Source organism: Brachyhypopomus gauderio, unplaced genomic scaffold (assembly GCF_052324685.1).
Source record: "Brachyhypopomus gauderio isolate BG-103 unplaced genomic scaffold, BGAUD_0.2 sc163, whole genome shotgun sequence".
NCBI lineage: Eukaryota > Metazoa > Chordata > Actinopteri > Gymnotiformes > Hypopomidae > Brachyhypopomus > Brachyhypopomus gauderio.
This window is the reverse complement of record NW_027506984.1, coordinates 140,594-151,702: the sequence shown is the minus strand read 5'-3', so window position 1 is coordinate 151,702 and position 11,109 is coordinate 140,594. Positions and strand designations below refer to the sequence as shown.

Here is an 11,109-nt window from a genome sequence, read left to right as displayed (position 1 = left end):
CTCTTTCACTAAAAGGAGAGCCCTTACAACGGCTCGTTGGTCTAGGGGTATGATTCTCGCTTAGGGTGCGAGAGGTCCCGGGTTCAAATCCCGGACGAGCCCTTGTTTTCTCTAAATACAAGAAAAGTGATCATCCTGATAGAACACAAGACATGACAAATTGATGCAAAGATTTATTTCCCATTGGGAGGAAATGCTAGAGCATATCTGCAATACATTTTTTGCAACCTCACCATCATAATCAGATGGTAATGAGCAGGGTCCATGTTTTTGTGGAATGAATGGAATATTAATGCATTTTCCCAAGTAGCTATAAGGCACCAAAATAATTCACAGATGGCAGACCTCTGAAAAACATTAAAAAAAAACCACAAAACATTTAAAAACAACAAAAAAAACTTTATTAGTCATGATTTGTTATTAAAAGTAGCAATCTTACACTATTTACATTACAAATTTCACTTAGTTTAAACCTCTGATGCCATACAAAAAACGATGAAAATAGTTAACTAAATGCAGCCCGAAACAACAAAATGTTCAGCGGCAGCCCACGAAGGACTCGTTGTATTTCTCCATGGATTTAACCGAGCGCCGAGTCTTTTGCTTGAAGATGGGTGAACGCAGGAACTGAGTGTCCGTGAATTTATCGCCGCGACGAAGCTTCCTAAGAGAGAAAAAAAAGGGTGAGAGAAACTACACTTTCCACCTCTATTCCAAGCAATTTCTCTAATAACCTTCTCTAAATATCTTTAATAATCCACTACACATAATCCCAATAAACTAATAATCCTTACACATAATCCCAATAATCTAATAATCCTTACACATAATCCCAATAATCTAATAATCCTTACACATAATCCTTGGTTATGAATATTCAAACAAACAAACAAGCAAACACAATGGATCAAACGAATGAGTGAGACTTACGAGCTGAGTGACGGCTCCTTGTAGTTCACCGCACCAGTGCAACGTCTATTACGGGCGGGCCCAGGGGAGGAGTCACGACCGGGCAGAGCTTTGTGATAGGCTGCGGGGGAAAGATTTGTCACGTCACTCAAAGCCAAGCCCAGACAGGAACGTACTACCAGCCCACCTGTAGAAACAGAAGTAGTGCACGAATGCAGTGAGAAACACGCCTGACCATAATGCCACATATATGTGTACACGAGCAAATACATGCATATAAATGCAATGCTAGAAACACATTACATGTGTGATGTGGAAGGTCTGATAAGGACTTATATACCCCCTTATATAATGCAATAAGTATAATGCAAAAAAACGTGAGTAAATCTTCATCACAAGTATATTTAACTATTTCTAGTACAAAATCCAAGCGACACTGAAGTTACAAAACTGAAGTCAAAGCAAAGTCGCCATGTTGACTGAAGATTTGGTTAAAGTTGCGTTAAAGTGCAGAAGGGTCACCATGGTGACAGGAGAAGAGAGGAGGACATTACCTTTTCTTCTGCTACACTTGGCCATCGTCACTGGTCTGTCGTTCTCCTGCTCAGCTGACTGACTCGGACCGTTTGTGAGGTCAAACAAAGGACTGTCAATCATCATGAGCCCCGCCTCCCCAGCAAGGGCCATAGACATCGGAGATTCTCCGTCTACTGTGAAAGGAGCAACATGTTAGAAATGAAATCTGCTTTCCTTGTCGGCAGAGGAAGTGCGTGACTAGCGATTTGACTATGACTGGTGATACTGGTGATAATGCACTCGTGAGTCAGTTGCACCCAGAGACCGTATATATAAGCGGACTGGACAACACGAGTGAAAAGTGAAGCCTCCGTGAGTCAGCTGCCCTCTAGTGGCTGGCTGCAGTACAACTTTTAACCCCGCCCATTCTCACGTAAGTGAACAGGCCGGACGAGAAACTTTGAATTTTTATTACACTTAAAATAAGTTTTTTGAGCAATTATATTTTGTCAATTCTTTAAGACCCCATTGCGTTAGTATCTCTCCCAGTGTTTTTCTCTATGATAAACAGATTTTATAGAAGTTATTAAGTGTTACTTAAAGGGGTGTGGCAATAAGGTGATTGACAGTTAATAGCTGCGTTGGTTGACATCTAATACCAGTCGCTTTTCGTGGCGTTTGCAGTCCTAGTGTTAAGTGAAGCAATATCTTTGATCAGTAGTAGCTAGCTAGGTGGCACAGTCCGTATGCGCGACCCCGTCTATACTGGTGGGCGTATCCTAACGAATGTGATCAGAGTTGGGGCGGAGATACTGTCCTGCCTACCGGTTCTACAGCGCATCCAAGATGGCAGCGTCCGTGCGGCCATCTTGGTGGCTTCAAAAATTCACAATTGGAGTCAACTGTGATGTACTGTCCATTATATATATACGGCCTCTGGTTGCACCACACACACAGATGAAGTCTGAAGTGCTGTTTTAGCATGTGGGATTACCTTTACTGCTCTTTTGGCCTGGGTTTGACTGGCTGGAGTTCTCAGGATGCGAACATACGGGAGATTCTATCACCTGCAGGTCCATATCAGGGGATTGTGGGAAATGTAGTCCGGTGTGCACTTGCAGGAAAGGCGAGACCGAGGTTTCAGCACACATTTTGCTGTCGTCTGCAAAATAAAACCCACCACCAAAAAAAAAATGAATTAGGAACACTCTTCAGAAGCTGGGAGACTGACACCAGATCAGCGTGTGCTCACCCGTGTGCTCTGGAGCAGTGGTGCGCTGCTTCACTGGAGTGTTTTCTTTCCCCCTTTTCTGCGTGGCTTCCTGCATGGACCTTCGCTTGGATCGTGCTCGCCGCGGCGGAGGGCTACGAGCACGTCTGATCTTCTTATCGGGCACGTACAGGCTGTCGTCCGCTTCCTCGTCAGAGGAACTGGACTCCACCTGCGCAGCAGGACAGGGACTGGCACCAGCACCGGGTGTGGCTTCCTCCGATTGGCTCTCCGAGGCTTTGCTCCCTGCTCTGAAGGGTGTGACGTGGACCGCCTCTTCGCAGTCGAAGTCGAATGTGTCGTTGCCACCACCGCAGAGTGAGGAGTCGAGGCGTTCGCCGGCCGGGGGTGGCCTGGGGCCGCGGGCCCCACCGCGCGGGTGTTCCCGGCTCTTGGAGCGCGAGCGCGGTTTGCTGCTCTCCCAAGGCTTTTTTAGAGGGGCGCGGTCAGGCTTGCGGCCCCGATCGGGTTTGGGGCGAGCGGCGGCCTGGCGGGGTTTCCTCTTCGTTTGCCTGGAGACATCCCGCTGCGGCGCCTCGGGTGGGGAGTGCTGGACGGCTGTGACTTCAGGAGGCCCTGGGTCCAAACCCGCACCGGAACAGTCATGAACGGACCCGCACCCCGTAGCTGAGGTGGTGTCCACACACGCGCCAGTCTCACGAATGATCTCGCCATGCCGGTCGTCAAATTCCTCCTTCGCGTCCAAGGGTGGGGGCTCCGTCTCTTCCTTTACGCACATTCCTACGGAGGCGGGGTCAAACAGTGAGCTCCGCCTCCGCACATGCTGCGAACGCTTCCTTACATCCCGCCGACGTCGCATTCCCACAGAGAACGGCAAAGAAGCCTGTCCATCACCAAGTCCACAAGGATCTGAGTCTGAGAAAGTCGGAAGTTACAGCCACACTGAATTGCTTTAAGGTCAAAGGTGGTGCTAGAAGTGGTGCAGGAAGACTTACCAGCTTCTGGAGAGCAGGTCTGGACCAGTGGGCGGAGCTCCTGTTGAGTGACAGCTTCCACTTGTGGCTCCGGCCTAAACCAAAGTCCTTACAAAATTATGGACAAGCGAGGAGTGCAATCTACCAACAAGACAACTGTCTCTAAATGTCAGTGATAATTTTAGACTGAATACTGAGATTTACTAAGTGACCCATTGTGTTAGTGACCCAACACCCTTTCATTGTAACGTTCTCAAAGACATCTGAACTGCACTTAGAATTTCAAGTCTCCCCATGACTATGTAGTAAAGCTTGCTTTGCTTAAGCTAATTTGCAACACCAGGTGGTTGGAAAAATATCCTTGGGAGTTTTTGTCGTTGCTGAACCTGATCTATAGGCTGTCAGTGGGATTTATTAATACAGAAGAAACACTTTAGTCACCCAGGACCGGTGGACCCAGGACTGGTTAGGTTTGGTTTTTCTGGAGAAGATATCTAAAAAGAAAATGGAAAAAGAAACCATTAAGATGTTTCTGGAATATTTTTATTTGTCCTTCTTCAACGTTTTGAGTGTCCATTTGTCCACACAAATGCTCATGATCTGTCAGAATATTTACAATTATTCAGTGCAGTTGATAGTGTCCCCCAGTAGAGTGGATCACCTATTTGACTGTCCCTGCACCAGTGTCCCTCACTAGAGTGGATCACCCATGTGACTGTCCCTGCACCAGTGTCCCTCACAGCGCAGAGTGGCTCACCTGTGTGTGTGTCTCCGCACTGGTTTTTCTCAGCGTCCTTTTCAGCATCAGCAGGTGGAAAAGAAGAGCCTGCCTCTCCCCCTTCAACTGCAGGATGACCCCCTGCGCTTGCCGTACCTTCTCCCTCTCGGCCTGCAGGGCCAGAGCTAGGGCCTTGTTGTTAACCTGCACGCTCTTCAGCACAAACGGCTTCACCGTTGCTATGGAGACAAGACAGCAGTGCAAACTCAGCTTCCGAGCAGAACGCATCATCAACACGTAGAACATGAAGGACCTTGAAAAACATCAACGTGTAAAATATTTAAGCATCACGATGCATTGTTGCCATGCGCACTTTTCTGTTCAGGTAACGTTAGACATACTGTGTCATACATAGGCAACAAAGACACATGCGTGTTCCAAGTTCATTTTTTAAATGATCCACAAAACATAAGAGCATTAACGCGCATTACCCGTGTTTTTGTTCTTGAGTTTGGACAGGCCGCGGCTGGCGGCACACGCCGTCTCCAAACGCTTGTTTCGTTTCTCCTTCATCTTCTCCTTGATGTCATCCAGACTCTGCTGGAATGACTTTTTCTGCACCACCCTCTCGCGAACCATGGCTGCAACATTAATATGCAACGTGCCCAGTTACTACATTTTTAGGCTACCGGTCATTATTCCATTAATTCAATATACTGAGAAGTTAAATCAGAACTTTTCAATTGTGCCATGGTCTCTCTTATGAACAATTGGGTTTATATCAGGCCATGCATGTGTGTCTGTTTACCCTGTATTCATTAGTATTAGCATGAAGAGTAAGTAAAATACATGGAGCGTACATAAAAGCATGTTACACCGAAATGCGTGACCATAGAGACCTTTGGTGTACATTTTCTGCGCATGTGTGTTGTCCAGAAATAAGGTACGGTGTTAACACATTCTTTAGGTACTCAGTCATTTATTGTAATGTAGAAGGAAGTCAACGTAAGGTTTAAATTTAGTTTCAAGTAACGTAGAAAGAATAAAAATTAAGACTGGATCTAGGGGTAGTGAAAAAATACAGGGAGACGGAGACAGAGACACACGGGGGAGAAGGGGAGAGACAGAGAGAAGCAGTGTAATCGGGCGATCAAAAGCTTGGACATGCATTAATCTTTAATGTAATATTTAATGCAACAGATGTCTCCAGATTCCGGTGTAACACGGCGCACAACTTGCCAACTTTTCAAGATCGCTCGGAGTGAGATTTGAACCTGGAGGAGGTGGCGAGTGTGACTGAATACAGAGCTGCTGTCTACAAAACCAACAACGGCTAGTTAGTTAGCTAAGCTAATCGCCTATCGAAGCTTTAATTGTTTTCCTATCTAGAAAAGACGTGCACGACGATTTATTTTTCAACTTACCAGTTAGACAGACAGACGGCTACAACGTGGACAGTTTGGACAAAGTCATCAAAACAATCGGCGTCGCACAACTGACGGAAGTTGAGCGCAGCGCTTCCGCCTCGGCACGTTGACATTCGAAATACGCGCTGCAGGCGCTGATTGGTCAAACGATGCCTGCGTCACTTCCTTAAATTCGGGGTTAGCCGTTTCACTCAAATAGAAATTATGAAAATATAATTATGTTTTAATTGTAAATCATAATAAATCGGCTCTACTAGAAATGCCATTTGATTTCCAAAACCAGCTAAACTTTATTTTTTATGTACAGCAAAATAATAATAGTAATTTAAATAATGTCGCCTTTAAGTCGTTATTCTTCTATTATTCCACCAGATGGTGCTAAAGTCCACCGAAACAATTTTATTCCTTTATCAAGCTTCACATACAAGGAATTTGTCTTAGTGTGACTTGTTGCACACATGTATGACACATAACGATCAGACAAACTATAGTTTAGAAGTGCTAATGTAACTAAGCCAGAGTTTGCATGTGTGAGTATGAACTGAGGATCGTAATGATCTATTATTTAGGTGAACAATGTACAATTATTTACCAAATATTGCAGTTATTGGTACTGCACAGTTGTGCAAAAATGTGGTGTGTTACAAGGTTTTGTTTAAAGTTTTTGACGACTGTGTTTGTCCAATCTAGTCACATTTTCAAAACTCTAAACACATCAAACACAACATCAGTCTTCAGTGGCTGTACAATTAGTTCAATTCATGTTGTTATGGCACAAAATGCAGTCATTTTACATGTTTTTATAATGCTTAAATTTTCTATACACACAAGGTTATCCAATAACAAAATTCTGGATCATTTTTGCCTTGTTTACAATTGCTTGCACACAGCATGTCAAAAATGAAAACCTAAGGTTCAAAACCTTTTCGTCAAAAACTGTAATAGTAGTGCAGTGTAAACAGTTAACATAGGTCACTTATGACATCCACATACTCAGGAGCAATCAATCGAGCATCATGAGACTCGGAATCAATGCTACAATTTGTACTTTTACAACTTGAATTTACAGACTTCATATATTACAGTTTTTGACGACTGCTAACATGCGTTTCCCAATACTTGTGATACATTGTCAAAACTCTAAACACAGCAACACATTGACCTCACACAAATAGCCAAATAGTTAATATTGTGTTCAAAAGCGCATTTTCTTAACTAAATAACAACTCTGCATTTCACATTGCAAACAAAGTTTTCTGTTTATACACCAACTTTGTTAAAACACAGCAAACCTGGTTCAGTATCCAATCATTCTTTCAAACACTAGCACAGATTCTCTATTCGAGATGAACATAGTCAATCACTGCACAATCACTGTAAAAAAAGTAACATTTGATGGCAATACAGAAACAGTATTACATGTAATATTTTACTATCTCCCAGCAAACAACAAACATTTTACAGTAACATTTGTTGTTTTCTTAGTCAGTAAATTTTTTTTACTGTAATCTGCTTCATTTGGACTTTTTTTCAAATGTGTGCATTTTTGGCAACATACTGACTACACAATGAGTGATATTTACTGTTAGGTACTATATGGAATGTAGATTAGACAAAAAAGGAGTCAGTAACAGTTTTGCAGTAAAAGGTATATTTTACTGTATTAGGGACATTACTGTAAATTGTGGCCTAACCCAAAAAATAATTACCATAGTTGTAAACACACACACACACACACACACACACACACACACACACACACACACACACACACACACACACACACACACACACACACACACAGGCACCATTTTTTGCAGCCATGGTCCCATATGTGTAAAAATACACATATACAAAAAAAGCCACACAAGGAAAAAAAAACGAATACAAAACTGAAAATTCTTGTTACATGTAATCTAAATGGTCTTCAGCAGTTGGCCACATGTTTTCATCCACAGCACATCTGATGTTGGCCCTTGCCATGCACCTGGGATAGAAAAGCTTGGTATGCCTTATTCACCCCTGGCAGTCGTCAGATGAAATGTCTCTGCAGCCGGGATCCATTGCATCCATGAGGGACATTTGGTCATGGGGCCGATGATCATACACCTTCCACCTCCAGACTGAAAAAAGTTCCTTAGTGGGGTTGAGGAAAGGCGAGATGGGCGGGAGGAAAAGGGACATCATTCTTGGATGGTCTATAAACCAGTTTGTGATGACATGAGAATGACAAAATGCTACACTGTCCCATCACAAATGTCCTCGTGTTTCCTCCCACCTGTTCCCTTTCTGCTTCTGGAACCAGTTGTTGGTAGAGTTCATTCAAAAACGAAAGAAGGAGGTCTCTGTTATAGGGACCAATCTGGCATTTGTGAAGGACCAAACCAGCACTTGAGATTGCAGGACAAATTGTTATATTTGCTCCTCTCTGACCCGGTACATTACTGTACTTCATTTTATTTATTTGATCTATATGTGCAAAAAATATGTATTATAGTAATAGCTTTTCAGCTGCCTTTGTTTTTGCAGAACTTTGCATTTTATACAGTATTTAAGGTTTTGAACCTTAGGTTTTCATTTTTGACATGCTGTGTGCAAGCAATTGTAAATAAGGCAAAAACGATCCAGAATTTTATTATTGGATAACCTTGTGTGTATAGAAAATGTAAGCATTATAGAAACATGTAAAATGACTGCATTTTGTGCAAAAACGACATGAATTGAACTAATAGTATAGCCACTGAAGACTGATGTTGTGTTCAATGTGTTTAGAGTTTTGGAAATGTGACTACAGATTGGACAAACGCACATTAGCAGTCGTCAAAAAACTGTAAAACCAACGTTGCATTCCTACATCAAAAATCCACACCTCAGAGAGCACTAAATCAACACGTCTCAACTTCTCCAGCAGACTCAGGTGCTATTACAGATGTTAATCTGTCTATTGTTCAGGTAATACGTGTCACACAGCACTGACTTATGGACCATACTAGTTTGTTCTAGATTAGAATTAGAATTAGAATTTGTTCTAATTAATTAGCTCTTTACTTTCCTCATATGTCCTTGGGAACAGGAAACGCTGCAGGGGTTTCCCCTAAATTCTTCTAAAGGTCACACACTCCAGCCGTAATAATATGTAGCGATTGTTCAGGCTCCTGATAAGGTTAATTCCAGTTAGGGATTGCACAAGTAGTTAATCTAATGTGCTTTACTGTTATGCAGCAAACCCAACATATGAGAAATCTATTCTGTATAGAGCCACTGAAACATGGATGCATGCAAGCAACACACACACACACACACACACACACACACACACACACACACACACACACACACACACACACACACACACACACACATTTGTTCTGTGTGTTGGAAAAAGCTTACACATAGACATAGACACATACCCACATGTGCTTTGGCTTTCTCTCTCTCTCTCTCTCTCACACACACACACACACACACACACACACACACACACACACACACACACACAACCACTCAATGTCACCTTCATGTGTTTGTGTGACCAATCTGCATAGTGTTCCCACAGGCTAAGAAATACAGGCACCATCTTTTGCAGCTCCAATGTCACATAGTTGAGATTATCTGATACACTTTTGAGTCGCCAAAAATTCATCAGTGAACTAAATTATCAGCAGAGACACGAGAGTGCATTTTACAGCACTGTGTGCAATCACCATGCTGATACTACATTTTATTTATAACTCTCCTCTAACACATTGTCATTAGAGATAAGCTAATGGCAAATGATATGCGTGATCACTTGTGTGTGTGGCTAACATCAGAAGTGCATGGGAGAGATTACTATTACGCAAACATCCAACAACATCCGTAATGTCCCAGTAGTCTGAAAGGTTCTAAGCATATTGCATTATTCATGTATATATTATGGTATCCTAATGTGTAACCCTAAAAATATGTAACCCTAAAAATGTGTTTTAATAGACAGTGGCATATTCCTTTTTGCCATGAAACATGTGCTTCTCAAACAACATCAAGCTGTGAGTTTGTGGTATTGAAAAGGCCCTTTCTACTCACACATCATGATTCACCTAAACCTGAGGCAGAAAGAAGACCAAAAGCAGGTTAAATTGAACACAAACTGTTTAAGAAAGGACAAAATTGTGGATAGTTGAGATTGTGGGGTTGTGTATTTTGCCCCTCAGCATAATGAAAACCACAATAGAATATAAATGTGGCTAGATAAATGTCAGCAGTACAGCTAACTATGAAGGAAAGCGTTTGCCTTGAGTATGACTATTATGCAACACAACAGAGCCGGAGTGGCTAATCGGGAGATTCGGGAGGATTCCCGATGGAGCGAGAGGACAGACACAAGTGCTGAGAAGAGCGAGATTTATTCAGGGGAATACCGTAATCATCGTCAGATAGCCAGGCAGGGTCGATAGCAGGAGGGCAGTCCGTGAAACAAGCAAAGACAGGCATTACAAAGACAGGGAGCACGGGTAACAGGGGAAACACGAATACGGTCAGGTACAGAGAACAGCGAAGAAACAGACACGATCACAACTCAAATTCAAAATACCGGACGAAGGACAAGGGAGACTCAGGGGCTTATATGCACAGACATTAAACAAGGGGCAGGTGATGACAATGACACAGGGGTGTGGTAACAAATGAGGAATCAAAACCAACGAGCAGGGCGGGACAAACAGGCAGGGAACACGGACATGAGGGAACCCAGAGTGACAGCTACGAGAGGGGGCGTTGCCCTACGTGACAGAACCCCCCCTCAAAGCGTGCCACTCCGGGGCACGCAAGGGCAGACAGGACAGGGACAGCGGACAGAGGACAGACCGGAGGGACAGGACCAGACAAAATAGGACGAGGGACCCGGGACACGGCAGGCCAAGAGCTGGGCCGGGACACGGCATGACACGGGACACAGGGAGACCGGATAGGGCCAGGGCGAGGCACAAGAGCAGGGCTGGACAGGACAGGACCGGGGACAGACACTGGAGCGGGGCCAGGGGACAGGGCAGAGGTAAACACTGAGGCGAAGACGTTATAGACAACCGAGACAGGGACAGGAACAAGGTGAGTGAAGACTTGGGGAACAGACATGGGGACAGGGACGGAGACGACACCACCGGGAACAGACACAGGAACATGGACACGAACAGACACAACCACGGGGACAGGAACTAAAACAAAGCCAGGGACGGAACACGGGAGCAAGGGGGACACAGGCATAGAGGCAGGAACACGGGGCGGAGCAGACAACACACTGAGTCCAAGCCCACACGTGGGCAGCACAGTCTCTGGTGCGACAGGCGCGGCCGGGCG

At 44.0% G+C, this 11,109-nt stretch overlaps 1 protein-coding gene and 1 non-coding gene across 5 annotated transcripts; one reads left to right on the top strand and one right to left on the bottom strand.

Annotated features, from left to right (window-relative positions):
• Window positions 1-30: 30 nt before the first annotated feature.
• trnap-agg (transfer RNA proline (anticodon AGG)) lies at window positions 31-102 on the top strand. The gene has a single exon. It is a non-coding gene; the product is annotated as a tRNA-Pro (tRNA).
• A 58-nt stretch (window positions 103-160) lies between these two features.
• sgo1 (shugoshin 1) lies at window positions 161-5,910 on the bottom strand. Of its 4 annotated transcripts, none has more exons than XM_076994800.1 (10): window positions 5,773-5,910; window positions 4,840-4,989; window positions 4,388-4,587; window positions 4,072-4,124; window positions 3,652-3,725; window positions 2,678-3,571; window positions 2,420-2,587; window positions 1,464-1,619; window positions 931-1,096; window positions 161-664 (listed from the first exon to the last, which is right to left on the bottom strand). In XM_076994800.1, exons 2-10 carry the CDS (start codon window positions 4,985-4,987, stop codon window positions 538-540), a joined length of 1,986 nt encoding a protein of 661 aa, XP_076850915.1. In that variant the 5' UTR covers window positions 4,988-4,989; window positions 5,773-5,910; the 3' UTR covers window positions 161-537. The 4 variants fall into 4 exon arrangements, with proteins under 4 accessions (XP_076850915.1, XP_076850917.1, XP_076850916.1 ...); XM_076994802.1 differs by having other exon boundaries at window positions 931-1,030; XM_076994801.1 differs by having other exon boundaries at window positions 1,464-1,616.
• Between the last annotated feature and the right edge of the window lie 5,199 nt (window positions 5,911-11,109).